The sequence below is a fragment of the Aythya marila genome (genome assembly GCF_965140915.1).
Source record: "Aythya marila genome assembly, chromosome: 1".
Taxonomy (NCBI): domain Eukaryota; kingdom Metazoa; phylum Chordata; class Aves; order Anseriformes; family Anatidae; genus Aythya; species Aythya marila.
In genome coordinates, this window is record NC_139042.1 from 18964702 (window position 1) to 18987365 (window position 22664).

The following is a 22664-nucleotide window of genomic DNA, read 5'->3' on the forward strand; positions in this document are numbered from 1 at the left end:
TTAGAACAATAAACAACGTAGTTCAATTTTAAGGCTCTATGAGCACAATTCAAGAAATTAAAGCTGAAAATAATTTTTATTTTTATTTTTTTACAACTTTTAAACATCTGGAAAATTCCAAACAGTTTACTTCTGCTTCTGGCACAGTATATCTTTGCTTTAAGCCCCTGTTCGTTGAGGTGACAGGTGTCTTGGTTCTCGTTCAGAGGAAGGTGAGCTATACGTGTCCTTCCTCTTTTGCTGAAATCCCCAGCAGTGGAATATCTCCATCACAGTTTCAAAGCTCATTCAGGTCTGACACCACCAGTTTCACTTCCTCAAATGTCAGTACAACAGTCTGGGATGCTGTGCTCTGACACAAGGATGTTATCTCTGACTGTAGTAGTCTTTTGGGGTCAAAACAGATTGAATTTTGCAAATCCATTACAGTTTTCTTTTAGCATTTCTGTGGAGTCATTGTAACTATGATATTTATTTTATAAAAGTATTCTTGGTCACAGTTTTTAAAACTGTTAGGCAACTAGGTTTAAAATCTCAGAAGTTTCTAAAATCGACCCGAAAAGTATAAAATTGATTTTTCTTTTCAGTCCCACCAGGCTTGTTACCAGGCCCTAACTTACTTGGCAGTTCTGGCAGGCCCTTGCCCAGTCTGCATTTAAAGTAAACGCTTATTACACTCTCTTCTCATTTTAAGGCACCTCAGAAATACTGTCAGTAAGTCAAAAAGGTTGGGGGAGGCTCAAATTGTTCTTTTAAATCCAACAACATCTACTTACAGCTTGGTTTAAAATGATTGTGCAAAAGTCTTACCACAAGATGGCCCCTACCAACCACGGCTCACATGCATGAAGGCCGCATTGCTGAGCACACAGATGCTGATTGCTCCCTTCCATGTCTTGATGAATCCAGGAATTACTGTCATAAAGTGTTCCTGTGAGAAATGCCTGTCCAAAATTATCAAGCCTCTTTAAAGCAATCATCCTTTGGCTCCACAGTAGTTTAATTTTATGTGCCAAGCACTCTCTGCCCTGCTCAAGAGTTGATCAGCCTCCACAATTTTAAATACTTCGCACAGCTTATTTTGTTGTGGTTACGTGAAGACTAGATGATGTCTAAAATAATCAGATTTAGGATGAAATTTGAGCCCCTTCTCAACAGATTTCAGGAAGGTGAAGGCTGAGGTGTTCTGTGAGGAGGCAGTCCAAGAGCACGGGGCCTAGTGGGGGGAAGAGGCCACATGCCGGACACTGACCCCAAGAGATGAAATTAAGTTTCCAGAACATTTTCTTTGTCTCCTTGGCTGCTGGAGTGAGAACAGTTAGATCAGCAGTTAGCACTTAATCTAGTGAGATCACGGGGTGCTCTCAGCTCTCATTAGTACCCGTGGCTGCTGAGGACATCCAGACCTCAACCAGAAAGATAGCCAAGGGCAGATTAACAAAGGGGACTTCAGTGCCTGAACTTGTGGAGTCATTTGTATTCTAGAGCCTTAAATTACATAGCTAAGTCCCACAATTAGTTCTTAGGGTGAGGTGGGTATTTTATTTGAATTTTATTATATATACATAATATATATACTATATTATGCATATATACATATATATATGAATATGAATAATACATGTATGCATATGTAGATAGATAGATAGATTGATTGATTGATCGATCTGGGAAGTCACTTGAGATAGATAGCCAAATTAAACAGAGAGAAAAACACTTATGTCACTAATTTGGTACCTCTGACCAGAGACTGGCATCTGTTCGTGGACAGTAGACATCCAAAACCACTCTTTCTTGCATGTGAGCAAACAGGAATCTGCTTTACTTGAGTGTAGTCAGGACAATCATGGCTGGAGGGCTAATCTGCAAGGTGAGCCTCTTCTGGAGCCAGAAGTTTCTCTTACAGAATCACAGAGTGGCCGAGGTTGGAAGGGGTCTCTGGAGATCATCTAGTCCAACCCCCCTGCCGAGCAGGATCACCTGGAACACATTGTGCAGGATGGCATCCAGGTGGAGTTTGAATATCTCCAGATAAGGAGACCCCCACAGCCTCTCTGGGCAACCTGTCCCAGAGCTCTGTCACCTCACAGTACAGAAGTGCCCCCTCATATTCAGCCAGAACCTCCTGTGCTTCAGTTTGTGCCCATTGCCTCTTGTCTTGTTGCTGGGCACAACTGAAAAGTTGGGCTCCATCCTCTCAACACCCTCCCCTCAGATATTTATACAGATATTGATGACGTCTCCCCTCAGTCTTCTCTTTTCCAAGTTAAACAGGCCCAGCTCTCTCAGCCTCCCCCCTAAAAAGGGAAACTTCTTAAAACAAAACAAAACAAAACAGAACAACAACAACAAAAACATATAAATTAGTATGGACTATACAATAACATTTGCATTCAGATATAGAGGAAAGACACCAAGAATTATTGCTCTGAAGCAGAAACCTCGCCCTACATCCTACTCCAGTACCCTAATGAGCAAGCTGCATTTGGCCGCCCTTTGTCTCAGAGCTACCCAGAACATATCTAAGTGGGTTCTGCTGGTCAAGTGCTCACTCCCTTGTCTAGGTTGGGAATCTCATTTTGTGTCAACCTGGCATCAGCTTGAAGAAGGGCCCTTGGCAGCTTGTAAGGAGCAGAGCAGGGTTTGGTGTTTACATGTCTTCATCCCAGGAATTCAAGGATCCTGCGGGATTTGGACTTGTGGGGGCTTTTGTGATCACTGTGCAGCAACCTGAGAGTTGCCAGAGCTAGCTAAGTGATAACAAGAGGCAACTGATAACTTAGTTGCATGTGAGCACCATTTAGGAACTGAGTTTCTACTCAAAGATATGACATGAGACGCCCATCTGTTGACCCACTGCTCAAGTATGTGTTAGGGAGAGCTGTGGTGGAGAAGGAATGTAACCCCAGTGACAAGCTTTCACATTTCTTCTGGGCATGAATTAAAAAATGAAGCCAAAATTAATGGCAGACTGGAGGGATCACAGAGCAATGTGCTTTCTGACCCTTTATCTTTCCTCATATCACTTTGTGTCCACTGACAGCAAGGGTGAAAGAGGAAGCAGAGCACGCCACCAGTGATGGGCATTTTCCCAAAAAATCTCCGCTGGCCCCATACTGGCCACTTCTTTGTTCTCACTGGGGCTGACCAGCCCTAGCTGCCCCATGCATTCCCTCAAAGGGAAATGCTTCACCTTTAACTAAATCCCAGGATTTAAAAATAAACTAGAAGCTCATTTGCAAAGGCATAGATATTCTTTAATGCCTTCTCCCTTAGGCTTTGAACATCCTCTGCCTATGTGTTTCCACTGCTTGTCTTGGGACATTTACCATTAAATGTTTTGTCAGGTTCTGGTATCCCCCCTGTGACCACTTATCTGCTGTTACTTGCTTTAAAAATAAATCCAGGCACTAGGGGCAAGAGTCTTAACAGAAGCACAATGTGTTTGTGTTAATAAAAGTACATATTAACTCTGGGCTTCCCAGTGCAGGAGAAAGCTGTCCGCAAATCGGGCTGGGGAAACTGGATAAAGCTGTGCTGTTCTGCCGGGTGTTCTGTAAGCAATTAAAACACGTGCTGACAATACGGGTTTGTGATCCACAGCATCGTGCGGTGTGGGGTTGTTTGGTGCCCACAGGAACCGCAGAAGAACGGGGGGGCAGAAAACTGTCAGTGACTGAAGTTCTCCATAGGCAAGCCACTGCGAATTGTAAAGAGAAAGAGAAAAAACATTTGGGGTTTGGGTTATTATAGGGCATTATGCTGCGTGTAAAACCATCCCATCCTCGTGCTCCCCAGCTGAGATAATTCAGAAGCTGTTGGTGGTATTATCTTGACAGACGTGAGCAGTAATTATCCTACCCAAAAGAGGGCAGCAGTCGAGCTCCTATGGCCTATTTTGTGTTATAATGAAAAATGGTTTTCAGCAATGAGAAACATTGCTTCAAGTAGCTCAATAACTGGGAACACTGCCAGAACCCGACAATATAAGCTGTTATTTTATTGGTATTTCTCAAAAGGAACTCAAGCCTGATTATGTTGACACTCAGAAAATGCAAAGTAACATTTAAATTCATAATAAGGGGATGAGGAAGCTTTGTGCAATAGTAAGGCTGTTAATCTTTTAATTTAAGTCAGTCATTTATCTGCAAAAATGAATTTAAATGTGTTAGGAAAGCGGAAATAAAGCCATAGGTCTGCAATGTGCTTGCGAATGTTCCCTCCACGTCCCGTGGACTTCAGCTGCTCTCCCTGGGGCTGTCGATACCACAGCACGACTCGTCCTCAGCAGGGAACCACAAAGTCACTCCTGAGCCCACTGATCATCGCTGTTTTCTTCCTCTTGGTGGGCACAGACATCCTTCACTTTCCCCATTGGTTCTCAGTTCCTAAACAAGAGGATTTTTCCTTCCAGATACAATGATTTCCATCATTTTTATGCTGCTCTGGCTTGTACCCTCTGCCCGGGGAGGGCTGCAGCAGGTCCTGGCCATCCTTGGCCCAGAGCCACAGGCTCCCCTGGGCTGGAAAGAGGCCCCAGTGGTCTCTAGACCAAGCTCCTGCTCATGGCAATATCCATACTGAGTTCAGACCGGGCAGCTTAGGGCAGCCTCAGGTCACCCCAAGGTGTCTTACAGCTGAGGTGGAGCAGGAACCAAAGCAGGAATGTGCTGAAAGCAATTCAGTCTGCTTTGGCAAAACCACTCATTAAAATCAGCTGATTACTGAACCAGCTGTTAAAAATCCCTCTAAGCAATCTCCACACCGAGCAATTACAGTTCTGCAGCTTCCAACCAGGTTTCTCACCTTGTGTAGGTTTTGAAGTAGACTTAATTTAGTAGAAGCTGAGCACTGGGTACAAGCTATAGATGCACAGCCACCATGGTTACTGAGCAGACTGGTGTTAGGACATCCCCTCAGCCTTGCTCAAGGCTCTTCATTTTACTGTGATTTTGAGTAATTAGGCTTCAAGGTCGTGACTGCATTAATTACCAGGGCCAAGGGCAAGACAGTTAGGAACACGGAGCTGGCTTTTAGGGAGCTACTACAGAAGGGGTTGCTCTTGGTGGCCAGTCAAGGCAGCCCAGGAGGTGTGTGGTGCTCGGCAGTGGTAGCAGGTCTGCTTGTGGCCTGAGGTCAGCGAGCCTTAAACCGACTGGCCCTGAAATGCTTTCACACCACTACTTGTCATCTGTATCGGCTTTTACCTTGCATTGCGTGCGGCAGCAAACCAGAACTGGGCCATGGTTCATCTTGGAAACAACACGAACAAAATGTTCCTGCGTTGCTTCAAACACGAAACCACTTGGGATGCTAATTCCAGTGACCATCATTACCCCTAGCTAGAACATAACAATGAAAAAAAAAATACTTGCAAATCAGCAAACCACGGTGTTTCAGTAAACTGAAGTGGTGTCAGTTCCTTGGCCCTAGCCCATCTTGTGTTGGCAGGCTACAAAGCGACGCTGCAGGAGGTCCAGCACCAGCAGAATTGACCATGCCCACGGGTACCGACCGCTGGGGTGGGGGCACAGGAGGTGTCCCCCCGGCACACGGTGCCCTCCACCAAGGGATGGTGCAGACACCGACACGGCACCTCGCCAACCTGCTGTGAGTGCCATTGACAGCCCCGGAGGGATACGGATTGGATTTAAAAGCAGGACAGGAAGACCGATGGCATCAGCGTTGCATGCGAGATGAGGCTCCCGATTAAGCTAGTTTTTATTCCAGATATTACTCAGTTTGCTCGACCTCTCCTGTTATTTTTAGAGCTAGTTTAAATTGGTAGGTCCTGTTTGAATTGGCAGGTGCTGTTATGTGGGAAATTGAACATTAAAAAAAAAAATCCTTTAGTCTTAAATTGGAACACACAGTTGGAAATTTCCAAGAAATTATATTTCCAAAATCTGTTCTGGAAACATCAAAATGACCTATTCACAGCAGTTCATTTTTATTTTTATAATTTTGAATATAATGGGATATATACAATACAAGCCCTCGGCCTTTCTATTACCTTTTTTTCTTTTTTTTTTTTTTTGGAAACAAAATATTTTTGTTGTTGTTTGAATGTATAATTATAAACACACCACTAAGTTCCCCCCAAAGTGTTTCCATTCTGTCAAACCAACATTTGGCATTTGAGAAGCATTTTCTTTGGGGAAAAAAAAAAAAAAAAAGAAGTCACTGATCTGGATTCGCCTCTTTCTGCCCCAGTGGCTTGGTCTTCAGCGACACAAATAGAGTTCCCTGAGGAAAGGAGCCCGTCCCCACTGGCTTCCTGGGAACGGAAAGACGAGTGTCTTCTGGGACAGACTCCCTTTTATTTAACTAATCCCTCGTGCACTAGGCGCTTTGGGGCAGAGCCCCAGCTCGTGTCAGTGCCCCAGGACTACTCCGCAGCCTGGCCAAGGAAGGCGTTGGGAAGCTGAGCGCAGCCACAGCTCCGCTCCTGCTGTTAACATGCCACGCGCGTCCCTCCAGGCCTGCAGGAGGCCGGCACCATCACCAGCAGCGCTCCCACACGTGTGCCAAAATGTCAACAACTTCATGACCCATCCTGCAGCCCTTCAGCCGTACCTTGTTACAAAGGCTTTTGGGCGGACCCTTTCTCTTGGAGCAGTTCTACCATTCTGGCACAATTCTTGGCCAACAAACACAACCTTGCAGCTCACACCACCATGGGATGTGCCAGCCTGGAGCCGTGGCCAGCCCAGAGCTGTGGCCAGCACAAGCCAGCACTGGCCATGGGCCCACAGGGAGCAGGAATTCAGACTGAGGACCTCCAGAGGTGCCTGCTGACCAGCACTTGTGTGGTCCTTTTTATTCGCCCCTGCTCCCATCCAAAGCAAATGCAGCTGAAAAGCCTCAATGTCCACGGCTGTTTCTGTCACTCCCCATTTGGTTTGGGTACCTGCTGCCTCCCCGCTTTCCACCCAAGCGAGTTCCTCCTTTTAGCAAAGGAGATTTGTCACAGCATCGGGTCAAGCCACGCTCCACTCAGATGATTTTGAAGCAGTTTACTGCAAATCTAAATTACAAAAATTTTGACTTAAACATCTGAAAAACAAAACAAAACAAAAAAACAAAACAAAAACTTACTAATCCTGCAATGTTGAACAAAACCCAAACTACACATACAGCTGATGCTCACATGCAAGGTATGTGTATATTCGTTTGATGACTGCTTCATAAGAATTTGCTAATGAACCTTTGTCCTTGTGATGATGACCCTGCTGCAGTTATGTACATAACAAGTAAATCTGCGTTCCTTTCTTTCCTTTTTTATGGTTGTATTACGGTTGACCCGCTCTAACAGGTCCCCATCTTTCTTCTCCCAGGGAGCCCAGAACTAGATGTGATATCCAGGGGGGGTCTCGTGCCACGACTGCAGCTCTTTGGAGGCACACAGAGCCATCAGCGCTCTCTCTGGAAGCAAGCAGGTGTGCAGCCAAGGTGACAAAGTGATAATTATAGGATGGCTGATGTGGCCTTCAGAGGGATGGTCAGGAGTTTAGGGGAAAAAATGATTGTCTCTGGGAAGTACTTCACAGCACACAGCAAGCCGCTTTGTGGCAGCTGGTGGAGCATTGCAGTGAGCTGTTGCCCCGAATTCCTTTGAAGCAGCCTAGGGCTGGAGGTGGTGGTGGAGCTGGATGGTTCCTCCCCATAGTGTGACCCCGTAGCTGCGGGTCTGGCTCACTCCATGCACACGTGCAGGCTCCCTCCTGCCCAGCAGCACTCTCAGATAGGGTGTTTTCAGCTGTATGCTTCCCCAAAATACAAGACCTCACATATAAATGTTCCCCTCAACACACACCAACACCCATGGGGTAACCACTGCAGAGCACAGCAAGGCTGGACCATTTCTGAAGACTTTTTCCTGGCTCCCACTCATGATCTGGTGCCACCAGCGATTGCCTCTTGCCCATTCATACCCCTCACACGTTCAATCCCCCCTTCACAGAGGAGCTAAGACCAAGTGCCTGGGGCTTTGCTGGCTAGCAGGGATGCCAGGAGCAGTTTCCTCACATCCCTAAAGGAGCAGATGCGGGCTCGGGTATTTTTCCTCTTGCTGAAGGAACGGCGCCGTCCCGGCAGCTGTAGGAGCTGACGATTCAAACACCAGTTGTCGGCCCATTACAACTTAAATTGGCCATGGCACCAGGCTCCATTTTCTCCTGCGGGGCTGGGAGCTACTGTTGCCTTTGCAGAAGGTGACCACAGCTTTACGGATCAGATCCCAAGTTTATTTTGATAAGAACGGGCCCAGGACTGGTTGCACTAAATGCTGCTCGTGGCTCATTCCCTGCTCAGACCAGAAGCCAGAGGACGGCACAACTTCCATGTTCGTGCTGCAGTGGATTTCTTTGCCAGGAAAAACATTTTTACACATTTTTCTTTGTGTGTTTTAACGGTTGCTATTCCTACATTATCTATTCCTGAGATTATTTCCTGTGGGAAAGATTTAATATTTTTAATTCCAATAATATTTTTAGTAACAGTTGCTATTTTCTGCCAACGTTTCTGTATTTTGGGAGAGGACCAAATTATATGCTCTAAATTCCTATTCTCATTGCAGTTTCTCTAGGAAGGCTTTTAAAGCAGTTATTTCATACCTCATAAGCTTCAGGGAAGAGAACGGAATTCTCTGCAGTTTATGAGCCTGATTTTCCATCCAGTTCCAGGCAATAGCCCCGCTTCCTGCATAGCTAATTTCATTCTTCCATTGCCATTTAAAAGTCAAATGCTTTTCCCCCTCATTTAGCTTTCAAGTTATTCAAGCTAGGTTCTAACTTCTTAGCTTGTAACCTCCACTGGCAATTCCTTCACGTTGAACCAGGACTAATACTGCTTACTGAGGGCTGCTGCTGTTCCTTGGCCGATCTGGCTGCCCTGGAGAACGGCGATGTGATGGGCTGCAGAGGCCCTTTCTGTGTCTGTGCTGCTGGCGCTGTTACAAGACGAAGTTTCCATCCTGGAAACAGCAATTACTTAAATTTTCAGAGGCGATTATTTAAACTTTTGCACACAAAGTACGCGTTGTTGCTGCGCGTGTCACTGCTGACAGCCAGGAGTGAAACTCCTGCCCCACTGAGATCAGCGGCAGGTTCACCCTGGCTGAGTCAAGGTAGGATTACATCTCAAGTGGCGCACTACTTCCAGATTAATGAACTCCTTATTTTCGATCAGGAATACATACATCTAAAGCTGTTTTTTTTTTTTTGTTTTGTTTTGTTTTGTTTTGTTTTTTGTTTTGTTTTTTTTTAAATAAATAAAAAATTGAATATCTTTTTATTATTATTATTTTATTTATTATTTTTGTGGGAAGCTTGACAGATTTTAGAATGCCGAGAGCCAGTCCCAGTATCTGTTGTATTTGCTACCTGTCCAAGTTTCATAAAACTTACTCCCAACTTCCTGTTCACCCCTGAGATGTACGAGAAGGATGGGAACCTTCTAGAGACCGTACCTGGTAAGCTGAAAAGGTTTGTTTTCCAGTTCAGTTCTTCTTTAGGTGAAATGGGAGGTGGCTTTTGTTCCCTGCAGCATAGGTCTTAAGTGAGTGATACATTCAGTGTGGAATTACTGGTTTCTTTTGGGGCTATTCTCTCATTTCACTCAATTGCAAAGACACTGTATTTGAAGGTGAAATCCTTGCCTTTTTGAAACATAGCAGAGGAAAGAGCCAGAGGGGCAGGCACACCTCTTTGTGGCTGTCCTGGCAGAGCTGCCACTGCTGTGAAAGCGACAATGTTGAATTTTACATCATCTACTGACTCTGTTATGCTAAAAATCATCTTAATGTATCCAGAAATTCTACACCAAATGCTACAAAGAGAGATGAGATTTGGATTGTGTGTTTGCAGCTCAAACCCATCACTAATGTTACAAAGCAAACCCCTTAAAAATTCTGCCTTGAAGTAAGTAGAAATTATCCTTTCAAAGAACACATACTGCAGTTTCGATTTTGATTCAGATTTTTAATAAATTGTGCCAGTAGAAGCTTTCAAAGGCAATGATATATCAATAAATAACAGTTAAATTGAGTTCCTGAGAAAGAACCTACCACATGAAAGAATGTCAGATAGATGTAAATAACAAAAAATGGCATTACTATATAAAAAAGCAGTAATACTGAATCTTACATGAACTGTCACAACACAAGCACTGCATACCTCAAAACATTCCTTTCATACAAATGTAAACAAATACACAATCATTTTTGTTTAGTTTAGGCTGATGAATTTATATGTTGTTGCTTAGATATCTAAACACTGGATAGGATATGCTAAAACATTAAGGAATAATATGTGGAATAATATACGGAAAAAATAATGAAGTTCCAGATTTAAAAATAAAATAAAGCAAAAACACATTAAAGGAGTGTTTTCCTCAAATGTTATTACGTCAATCACTTTAAATAGGACTGTTACACTAATCTGAATTAAGGATTTTTGTGTGTGTTTACTTAGTTATATATAATATATATGCAAATATGTATGGCTTAATTACTTTAGTATTCTGATATCACCTTGAATAAGTCTCACTTATACATATAAGAAAAAGGCTTATTTTAACATAGTTAAGAATTGATATTTCAAAGTATGCTTATAATCTGACAGAAATGAAGGACTACTGTGCTCCACCACAGCAACATTTTCATCTGAAGACAACAGGACAGAATGACCTATGAACAACGCCAACGTTTTCAGACGTCAGTGCCTGCAACGTTAGGATCCTACACGGATACACACAGTTGTGTGCAGAGATCCGATGTCTGGAAAAGCCACGTCCCTCCCGATTCCACAGAAATCAGAGGGGCTGCACGTACTCACCACATCAGCCTCACCTCATTTAGGGTCTCGGTGTGTTGCAGGAGCACAGCTTGAGACATTCTGGCTTGAAGACACTGAGCTACGTGTTAGTAGTGGTGCTCTGCGTTGCTGATAGCGTTAGGCGACGAACACTGTGCTGCGTGCTACGTGAATGAGCCAGGTCTAGACTGTTGTCACCAATCAGCTTTGTAGTGATGGTCTTGGCTATTGATCCTTCGTGGGGAAATGTGTGTGCCAACGATCAATGGTTACTAAAACGATCCACTACATCAGACCACAAAATCACTATTCGGTTATAGTCTTTGCAAATCTGGTTTACAAAATTAATATTGGATACAATCATAAGAGGAAACCATCCACACGATACATTATGAACATATGGTTTAAAATGGTCTAATTTTAGACCCTCAGTAAAAATGGATCCACAGGACCTGCCTGTGAATGGCAAGAAAAGGCCATTTCATATAGAAAAAACACTGCTCATGCAACATTCTTCACACACTAGACAAAGAAATCACACCCATATAGTCACTTGCTCACACTTTCTATTACACTCCAATAAGCAGAAGGAAATAAAGCAGCTTTAAGGTTATGTCACAATTTTGAAATGTGGAAAATACATATAACAAACAAAAATCATGGTGCGAATACAATGGCATCAGTAAATTTAGAAAATTAGAGAGTGGAGGTTTTTTTTTCTTCCTTTTTTTTCTTTTTTTCTTTCTTACATTATTGCACAGAGACCTTTCATCACATGTTCTTCAGCTTTATGCTTTTTCCTAAATGTGAAATAAGTGCTATGGATAAAATAAAAATGTAGAAAAGAAGAACAGCAGCATGATTTGTCAAAGTTAATCCCTATAATTTAGTAGGAAAAGAAACCCCTGCTATAAACAAAATATAAGTGCTCTTTATTCATTTAAAAAATAACGCTGACAGTTGCAGAAGTCTGTAAATGTTTATCTGAGTAGGGGGAAGCTGACCTCAAACAAAAATAGGCCTAGAAATGATAGACTTCTGGCCTCGTAGATTTTGGTGAAGACCAGGATTTCAAGTGTAATTATCAACAAAGTTATTTACAGTAAAACTGACCTGAACTTTCAAGAGTGCCATTTTTAGGACCTGGCCCTGCAAGTTTCTGACTCCACAGGATGACTTCAGCCTCAGCCGAAGCTGCACCTGACCAAGCACTGCAGGATCAACTCCTAAAGGATCAGCTAAAGGCCCTACTGGATTTGAGATTAGTCTTATCTGGAGTACTCTATACAATAATTTACACATATACAGGCTGACAAGCTCCAGTCTGATCCACCACATCTTTGTCTTCTACATCGGACTTCTCAGACTGGCCAACTTCCATTCCAGAAGGTTTGGGATACCTGAACGGATACCCATTGTCATCGAAGAACCTTCGGAAAGTAAACTCGTAGAAGGCATGTTCTGTGTGCTTGCTGTTGGAAGAGGCTAACGGATCCCATGTCCTGGTGCTGTCACCACTAGCATCATTCCACGGACTTTCTTCTTCAACTGGATCAAAATTTGAAGTGTCCATTGGATGGCTGATCTTTGGAACGTAGGGAGCTGGCTGCCTGCGGATGTCGGTAGAGAAGTCCATAGAGTGGAAGAAAGAATGGGCTTTAATATCATCTGCTCCATTTCTTCCAAGCCGGTCCTCAGCAGCACAGCAGAGCTTGGTGATGAGATCAGTTGCCTCAGGGCTTAGCTTGATCTGTGAGGGAATGTGCAGTGTGCTTTCCCAATTTATCACCTGAAGATGAGAAAGGTATTAAATGGCTTCTAATCCTGGAAACAGAATCCTTCTGATCCTTCTGTCAACACTAGCAGTACAGAAGGATACACGTAACCAGTCCAGCCACATTCTGTACAGTTACTTTAGAGGTTCAAGAGCCCAATGATTAGATTGCATCAGCTGTTAATAGGTTTCTTTAATGAATCAAGAAAGATCACCAGATAGTAGATAGAAGAAGCAATTACATTTATAAAAGACGTTATTTCCTCTGGAAAGCTCCTGTTGCCAGATCTGAGAATACATTCAGTTTACACATGACTTAATGGAATGAATTCAAGGAGTCGCTTCGTTTAGCCTCCAAAATGTAAAAATAGGAAAGTGATTATGAGATGCATTCTTTCTAATAAGTACTACTCACTGCTCGGCTTTAAAACACTCACGATGCCAACTGAAATAATCATTGGTGTATCAGCTTACTCAGATCTGATGGGCATGCTAAAAATACTTATATGGATGAACTTGGGCTTCAGAAACCAAAACTGTGCCGAGAAGATTCATAAAGCTGGTAACTATCTATGTGGGTTGGACAAGTCAGTTCTGGTCTGACATTCACAATCCTCACTGATTGGAAAAGGGTTTGTCCCTGGTGTAAAGCTATTTTAAATCACGATTTCCTAATCCCTGTTCCTTCTTCTAGTAAAACCAGAGGGGATGGGTCTGTACATAGAAGAGGAGGGAAAGAATAAGATTAACATTTTGCTACTACAGATTGGAATTTTGCTTCATCTTACCTTCAGTTGGGTTTCTGTGGGTGTAGGAGCCAGGAAAGGAGGTTGTCCCACTAACATCTCAAAGAGGATCACACCGACACTCCACCAGTCACAGAGCTGAGTGTATCCTGAAAGACAAATCCAGAAGTTGTCCTCCATCATCCAAGGAGAATATGCACAGAGCTACTACTTCTTCTTGCAATTAAGCATCAAACCATACAGCACAAACTTCTGTCTTTTCTCAAACAGTTGACCTAAAACCAAAAGGACTCGAAATCCACCTTCACCACCAAGTTGCTTCTGCTTGCTGACCTAAAAGCTGCTGCTGTCAGGGAAGATCTAATAGTGTTGTCTGGGAATCATTTTGAATAAATTTAATTCTCAATAATAGTGAGTAGGGAAATCGTGTAATTGGACCAAATGAAGTTTTATTTTCATGCCCCATCCCACAGCTACATCCCTACACAGCACAGACTGGCCCTCAACAAACAAACAAAAAGTCAAAAAAGTCTTAGTGATTGATGCCCTCCCCTTGGTTCAGTGGAGGTGGCACCACGGGTTTGAAAAGCTGCTGAAAAGGTACAGCCTGCTTCTAGAGACAGAAGAAAGATACGGATTACTTTTTGAGCAAGTTCTAAGCAGAGGAACAATTTCAATCACTTAATTGCTCAGATAAAACAAATAAGATATATATTTGAGACTTCCAAAAGGAACGAAAGACTTAAAACACTGAGTTCAATGGAGATTTGTGTCATTAGATGAGGTAGGATTTAGTCTGAAATCTCTTGAACTGGGAAAGAGTTAAGATTAGGTCTAGGATCAGGCTTGCAGACAATTTTTGAACAAGAGGAAGCTGAGGGGGGACCTCATTGTGGTCTACAACTTCCTCGCGAGGGGGAGTGAAGAGGCAGGTGACCTATTCTCTGTAAACACCAGTGATAGGACCCGCGGGAATGGTGTTAAGCTGAGGCAGGGGAGGTTTAGGCTGGACAGGAAGAGGTTCTTCACCGAGAGGGTGGTTGCACACTGGAACAGGCTCCCCAGGGACATAGTCCCTGCACCGAGCCTGTCTGAATTTAAGAAGTGATTGGATTGTGCACGTAGTCGCATGGACTAAAATTTTGGGCAGACCTGTGCGGTGCCAGGAGTTGGATTTGATGATCCTTATGGGTCCCTTCCAACATGGGATATTCTGTGATTCTATGATTCTAATCTCCTTACCAGAGCGACTGTGTCTGTATTTCATGGATAGCCACTAAATGTTGCCTAAATTCCTGAAGCAGAGCTTTTGAATGCAGTGTGCTCAATGTAATCTGTACAAGACTTTTTGCTGTGTTTCCCTGAGATTCTGTACAGGAATCTGGTGAATGCCTCCACAAGTTTCTATCAGCCATATTTAAGTGACCAATCTGTCAGTGGCTCAGAACCATCAGCTGGCTACTTGCTGGTCTATGCAAGCTTGCTCGTGGCCACAGTCATCCTCATAGTGGTCATCAGCACAGATAATCTGCTCTGTACTTTAGAAACAGTAGCTGCCAGCATCATCTGACAGATTTGTTAAGTCTCATCAAAGGCCTCCAAGTGAAGAGAGATGGAGACAGACAAAGCACCACAACCTTCAATGTCTGCAATATGAAGCTCATCACTGGAGCACGTACAGAAAGCTGCTCTCCTTAATCTGAGCTGAGTGCGTGGACTTCAGAACATCAGGCTTCCAAAGCAGCAAACTTTTGAAGGAAAACAAAACAAAAAAAAGGTATTTCAAAACATTGGTGTTCATTTAAACAGTGTAAAATCCAGGTTATCTACCTTTACGAAGCAGGACTTCAGGAGCAATGTAATTAGGGGTTCCAACTAACGAGTGAGCTAGGCATCTCTGATGTTGCTTCTTAGCTCTTTGTTCCAATGTCTTCAGCCTGTCTCCACACCTACAGTTGGACACATCATCCCAAAGGTCACTGGGCTCCATGCTGTCTTGTCGGATATGGCTCCCTTTGAAGTGGGAGAGAAAGTTTACATTTAAACTCATAAAACACGACACTCAAAGAGGAAAGAATAGATTTCGATCTAGCTTTGCTCTTCTACTATCCCTAAAGAACAGCACTTCAGCTTTAAACCCAAGGCAATTACTTCTGCCCTCTCCTTCACAACTGATTTTCCTCAACCAGCAGAGTGTCTCTGTCGCAGTGCAGGGAAGCACGCTCCCACATGGGAGATACAGAATAAAGGAGCATATTTAGATGAGCTGTGGCAATTGTGTACAATGTTCTCGCTGATAGACTCCAATACCCCTCGATGGCACGCACAGGAGGTGCCTGGCTTACTTTAAATCTGGGATTAAATTCTTTCACCATCAGAGCCCCACCAAACAAGCATGAACTGGAAAAGTACAGCTACAGCAGCGGTCAGCCAGACTGCTGATAGGGGTTTGAGCAAACAAATTGGAAAAAAAAAAAAAAAAAGGAAACAAAAGCCTAGAAACAAACTAATTGCCAGCGACAAACACATCGTAATTCACCTGACATTTCTGCCAAGAGGGAACTACTTCAAGACAAACAGAGCAAATGAAGCCCAATACCTTTCTGGTAGTATTTGGAATTGTGAGTCCACCTGAATCCCGTGCACAGCCCGAAGTCTGTCAGCTTGATGTGCCCATCGAGGTCTATCAGAATGTTGTCAGGCTTGATGTCCCTATGAATAAATCCCATTTTGTGCACGCTCTCTATAGCCAAAGTGAGCTCTGCAATGTAAAACCTGGCCAGACGCTCCGGGAAGACCTCCATCCGAATCAGTAGGCTCATCATATCCCCGCCAGGGATGTAGTCCATCACAAAGTACAAGTTCTCTTTATCTTGGAAGGAATAATAGAGTTTAACCACCCACTCGTTGTCTGCCTCAGCAAGGATGTCCCTTTCTGCCTTGACGTGAGCCACCTGGTTGCGGTTCAGGACATCTTTCTTCCGCAGCGTTTTCATGGCATAAAGGGCGTGGGTATCCACTTTGCAGGCCAGGCACACTTCTCCAAACGCACCGATACCCAGAGTCTTGATTTTCACAAACATGGATTTGTCCATTTTGGCCCTTTTCAGCCTGTTGTAGTTGGACTCCTTCTGGTAGAGAATTTTCCTCATTTGCTCCTGTTCTGCTTCACAAAGGCCTGCCTGGATAAGAGAAAGCAAACCACGAGAGCTGGTGAGGTTACATTCACAGCAACAGAACAATGAACCCGCATTCCCAAGCCACGTCTCAGAAAAATTAACCAAGAACCAGCAAAGAGATACACATGAGAGATATCATCTCTTGTCTGTCTGCCAAGGTATTTCTGAAATAATTGCAAATTCATCTGCCCTGCCGGGTTACCTGCATTGTCTCTGACATTATCCTTTCTCTCTCACTCTGCTGAGCTACGAGGCATGGGGCAGTGCTGTCAGGGGAACAGAACAGAACAAACCTGGTCACGGGGTTTGGTTTATACCTTTCACCTGTGCTCTTTGCCACCACGCTGCGCTATACATACGCACAACGCAGCACAAATTACGCTGAAATCCAGGCGCAGCAGCCCGCTTGGTTCATTAATGGTTCTCTAGAGGAACTCGCATGATCCTACCTCCCCGTGCGGGTTGCTTGTTGCTTTTTGCATGGTAATTTAGAAGCTGCTTTTGACCTACACATTCCCTCGTGCTTTGTGAACCCTCTTCTTCAGAAACCATTTTTCTTCTTCTAGCATATACAGCTTCCACTCACTAGCTTTGTAGATCTCTCCCCTTTTCCCTCACAAAATACACGCATCTAACCCTCAGCTCTGGCCTCCCTCCAAGCTGCTGCAGCCTAGACTTTGGTCCTACCCCCAGAGAGCCCCTGAGCAATTGCAGGTAACATTTCACCTGGCTGCAGGGAGATACCTCGTGGAAAAGGGGAGAAGAAGAAGTATGCAGCCAGACTTTCTCCACCCTTCAAGACAGAGCCTGCACGCTTCTGTCTTCAGTGCCCATCCCCTCTCCTGAGGGCCACTGGTGGACTCCACCAGCAGAAGCCCCTGGGCTGATCCCCAGGATCCCCTGACAGTTCCTACTCTTCTTTCTGAATAACCTGGTTCCTGAACCCTGAATTGAGGGACATCAACAAAAGCTTTTTGAGAGGAAGATTAGTGCCTGGTGAGAAGAGGCAATGGGGAAGGCTGTGGATGGGGCTGAAGCTGACTGATTAGCAGGCTATAGACCCAAGCATTCACCCACAAGGCTGCTGTTCTGACTGAATTTTTCATTTCACACCCGTAGCCGAGGCCTTTGAAGATGAATGTGGGCAGCCAGACTGCGCAGCAAGATCCCCACGGTACAAAACTGAGATCTGTATGAACGGAGGATGGGGGAGGTCTGCAGAAACTTGCACAACAGGCAGGATGGATTTTCAGACGAAGGCAAAAAAACGAATCAAAACTAATCATACTGTTTTTATTATGGATCGGGGTACTCTCCTCACATTTTAAAAGAAGTGTTTATTGTTTTAAGGTAAATTAATTAGTGTGCTGTGTTCTGGGATAATGCTAGAACAACGCAACATTCAGACAGCCAAAATCTCCTGAGTTCACTGCGTTACTGCAGCCAGCGATGAGGTTGCTCGGGGAAGGAGCTGTTTGTGTTTATGGCTGAGCTGTCTGAGTTATGAAGTGAAGGAGAGCTGGAGAGCCAGGAAAGAGAAGAACTAACGCAATTAGCTGCTGGTTTACTTCTCTGGAGATTGTTCTCAATCTCAGGAAAACATTCATTAAATCCAAGCAGCACAACATCATCTATACTCGTGGTGAGGGCACACTATGAACTGTCACTAAAATATATTGACCTTTCAGGAGATTTTAGAGACACATTCATTTAATCTTAACCTCAGCAAACGAATTGCTGAGTTTTCTAAAGCAACGTGAGCATCACATTAATCAGCTCTGGAAACTGACTGTGCTAGGGAAGATCAGGTAGTTAATTATCCGTTATGCATTAATAACAGCTTTCTGTAGAGTTTATCCTTAAATACAAAAGTAGACTAGTCACATTCTAGTCATGCCTGAGGAAAAAAAAAGAAAAAAAAATCCACATTTAAAGATTTAAAACAGCACTGCCAGAGCAACCATCAGAACTTGGCAGCCTTGTTTTAAACAGCCCTGTCAGGGAATCGGCTTGGGTTTGAGTGCTACCATTAGGCACAAAAGAAGCTCTCTCAAAGTGCATCTCTCTGAGACCTGCCTCTAGAACAAGTTCCAGCAAGGGTCCCAGGGCCATTTCAAGCTGGCCAAGACATGATTACTTGCATGATATTATTACTAACATGTGTTCAACAGACAACTTTTAGTTTCATCTGAAAATATGGCAGAGTGAATCTACTGCCAAGTTAAACTGTGGCTGTGGTGAATAAGCAGTTGCTATCATGGAATAGGTAGGAAGAGCTGGAGCAAGGAGAAAACCTTTTCCAGAGTTTTGCAAGAGCTGGATGTTGCCAGTGTTACTTTGGCCTCAAATCTGCCTTCTGAGTTCTTTCCTAAGCAAACCTAATACTTTCCTACTAAGGGTGTTTTTGCTTCATTTTACTGTTCTGGTATGAAGGTGTATTATTTCCTCTCTCAGGTTTTTTAAACAGCCTCCCATACACACGCACATCCAGGCTTCTCAGTGAAATAGTCTGGTACGGGGAGGTACTGAATACCTTTATACATTTTGGAATGAGAGTAATCATTAACTTGACCCCATCAGATTTAAAAAAAAGGAGAATTACTTTAGCCATTTCTTGCTCCAGCTGCAATCTCCTGTTAATTTTCTGCTGGTAGGTCTTTATGACGTTTTCTACATGCTGCTCCATGTAGAACTTGAAGGCAAACGGCGAGTAGCTCTTGATTCGGGATTCTCGCTTCTCCTCATCTTTACCATTTTTTCTCACGGGCACCGGAGACGTCTGGATCTGCTTTTTATCCTTGCTGGGTTTCTCAGCTTTAGCGTTGTTCTTGCTGCTTTTGTCATTCCGCTCGCTGCTCTCCTCGGCCTTATTGCAGGGGGGGTTGGGGACCACGCGCAGGGTCTGCTCGACGCCCATGCACAAGCAGTTGATATCGAACTGCTCGGAGCTACTGGGAAGCAGCAAGTGCTTGGGGTACGGCGGCGGCGGGCACCGCAGCTCCTGGTTGGCGTACTCCACCTCCAGCTGGTAGGCGTTGGGCGCTCCGACAGCTGGCACGTGCTGCTCCATCATCTCCAAGCCATCCACAGCCGGTGTCTGGGCAGGTAACCAGCCGGGATGGGAAGGTCCCACCGCCGTCTGAGGCTCGGGTCTCATCACCCGCATGCTCTTCACTGGCTGGAGGATGTGAGCAGAGGTGACGGCCGTGATGGTATTTGGAGACGTAATCGAAGGATCGGGTTTTCCCGGAGGAACCTGGCGTATCGACACGGTCACCTGGGGCTGCTGCTGGTGGTTGTTGAAGGAGTTTGTTCTGCTCGGCACCGCGGCATCTGGTCTGAAGGGTACGTGTTGCCGGGGAGACGTTTCTATTCCTGGGTTTTGTAAAGAATCTCGCCGCGACGGCGTTGCTGCCTGCCACTGCTGAACTTGAGGACTGTTCATGTCGTAGAGATCCATGTTCAGGCTATTTCTAGACGGAGTTAACAGGTTTTGTGGCGGACTGTCTGAAAAATCATTAGCAAATGCGGGACCCCGGGATATCACGTGCATTTGATGAGAGGAAGGACTTGCCTGCTTGTGATGGGAGTGGGATATATACAGGCTCGCCGGTGCCTGCTGAAATGCGTGCCCAGAGTTATTCTGAACAACTGCCCCTTTGTTCGGGAGGTTGGCGTATCCTCCCTCCTGCTGCATCTTGTTTTGGAAGGAAGGGCTCCGCTGAACGCCGTACCCCATGGCCTCCCCCTGCACCATCATGTGCTGCCGGCTGTAGTGCTGGCTGTTGGAGCCATGGGAGGCCTGCAGCTGCAAGGCCGGCCCGCTGTGATTAGCCACGGGGTAATTAATGACAGAAGGCTCGATGTTTGCGGGGTACGTTTTCTGCTGATGGCTCGTTGGTGTGCTGTGCGTGCCAACGCCGGCGGGCCGCTGCACGGGAGTGTTCATAGCCGCGGGCTGCGAAGCAGAGATTAAATAGTCCATGTAGGGCCTCGGAACTTCAGTGAGCATATTTGTGCCTTCTGCCCCAAAGCCGGTCCCTTCGTAGGCTGCGTTACCGAGCTGATGGTAGGACGGAAAAGATTCGTTTGATCCCTCGAAGCTTGGCCTGCGGGTTACGTTGTTTGGCACAATACCCTTTCCTTTGTAAAAAGAACACAGAAGAACGTTAGGAAGCGATTCAGGTGCAGCAATTACTTTGCGTTACTCATCCATCCATCCTTACACACACACAGCCTGCAGTATGTGTTACAGAAGAAATAATCTAAAACCTAAATTAAGCGCTCTGAACACTTGAAGTGAGTGATAGGTGCCAAGAATTACTACTGATAACGAGCTACTGGCCCAAAATACTGCTCATGCCAGGAATCATCAGGGAGTTCTACCAAATCATGAAAATAGAAGCGCGGATTCCTGTACTGTGAAATCATCAGATTACGCTTCAGCCTTGTTTTTTTTAAAGCCGGACCAGTGTTACCAGGCATTACTCACAGACAGGAGGAGGAAGCAACAGAGCAGGGGTTAAGTACAGCACCAACAGGAGAAAAAAAGCTCCCTGAAGGACTGTCAGTACAACTTTCAGACAACATTACTAAAATCAATTAGTCTTCTGCACAGTGAGCTCACTGCTCATGCTGGGGATCTGCTTGTGTCTCGGTTCTATCAGTCTCAAATTCCTTGCTTCCTTTCATTTACAATGATGGCATCATGCAGCTTATCCTGTGTTTCTTCCGATGTGTTGGGCACGGAGTGTCGCCACATATGGCTTATCTGCCTCCTCTTTGGAAGCTCGAAGAATACGCAGGGACAAGATAGCAGCATTCCTACGCTGGATGTGCTAAGGGCACTTTTCGTCAGTTCTTTGATCTACGGACAAATTGCGGGTGTGGAAAGCACTGGCTGTGCTAAAAAGACCGGGAGACACTCTGTGCTGCCCCTGTGCTTGACCTACATACACCTAATCAACTGCCTTTTAAAACCTTCTCAAGGCTCTCAGGACTAGAACTTGAACACTGGATTGCAAACTTTTCCAACTATTTCCACTACAGCACGTCCCTGCACACTTACAAGCCCTACTATATATGTGGCCACAGGAGCACGCACTTCATTACGACAGGTCTCTGCACCATTTCTGCACACCGAAGAAGCTGTCCCCAGACTAAATGGCACTTTCATAAACAATGCAATGTCTTGAAATGAAGTCAAGTTGGACAAATTATCGACGTTCTTTCAGGTGCAATCTTGAAAGAACAACAATTCCTTAAGCAGCAGCAACTTCTCCTATGATAACTCAAGGCCACTGTTATCAAGGCTGTACCTGTAACTGCTCCCTGGACTTGTATACCAGCAAGTCTGCTCTGGTCTGGCTGAGGAATGTTCATAATGGTGAAGATACCAAACACAGCGTACAATCGTAGGATTATTCAGGTCAGAGAAGACCTCTAACATCATCTAGTCCAACCTTTAACCTAGTACTGACAAGTCCACCGCTAACCCATGCTACTGAGCTCCAAACCTGCACGTTTCTTGAAGACCTCCAGGGATGGTGACTCAACCACTTCCTGGGCCAACTATTCCAACGCCCCACAACCCTTCCAGTAAAGAAATTTCCCCTAACGTCCAACCTAAACCTCCCCTGGCATAACCTGAGGCCATTGCCATTTTCTTATTACTTGGTGTTAGGAGAAGAGCCCAATCCCCATTATGCCACATCCTCCTTTAAGGTAACTGCAGATATTTAGATAACTACAATTTTGGTTATATCAGATGGATCTAATTTTAGATATTAAGGTAATTGTACCTCCTTTAAGGTAATAGTTGCAGATGATCCCACCCCCTTCCTATCCAACGTGACAACTCTTGCAACTATCTCTTGCTTGTGAAACATTTTAGAGCTGAGTGTATTCTGTAAGACTTATCAACTATACCCATCAGATGAACTGCTTTTATACATAGTCTGTGTCCAACTGTAATGTCTGGTAAGTTTTATTTAAGTTTTGCCAGTATGCTAAAACTCTTGTCAGCTTTAAAGTTAAAAACTTGAGGCCTACAATGAGTAATTTGAAAATCTATTTCCATAGGGTCAATATATGGAATTCGAAAGGATGTTCTAAATTGTCAAACTGCAAATGAAAGATTTTTCAACCCTTT

The 22664-nt window shown here is 44.6% G+C and overlaps 1 protein-coding gene across 2 annotated transcripts in view; it reads right to left on the reverse strand.

Moving 5' to 3' along the window:
* Positions 1-9965: 9965 nt before the first annotated feature.
* Positions 9966-22664, reverse strand: part of LATS2 (large tumor suppressor kinase 2) — a 42744-nt gene continuing 30045 nt past the window's right edge. For both annotated transcript variants that reach the window (XM_082751763.1, XM_082751764.1), the window contains exons 4-8: positions 19116-20656; positions 15934-16516; positions 15165-15347; positions 13377-13483; positions 9966-12603 (exon numbers count right to left, since the gene is read on the reverse strand). In XM_082751763.1, coding sequence (XP_082607889.1) covers positions 12109-12603; positions 13377-13483; positions 15165-15347; positions 15934-16516; positions 19116-20656 — 2909 coding nt within the window. In that variant the 3' untranslated portion in view covers positions 9966-12108. The remainder of the gene's footprint in view (positions 12604-13376; positions 13484-15164; positions 15348-15933; positions 16517-19115; positions 20657-22664) is intronic.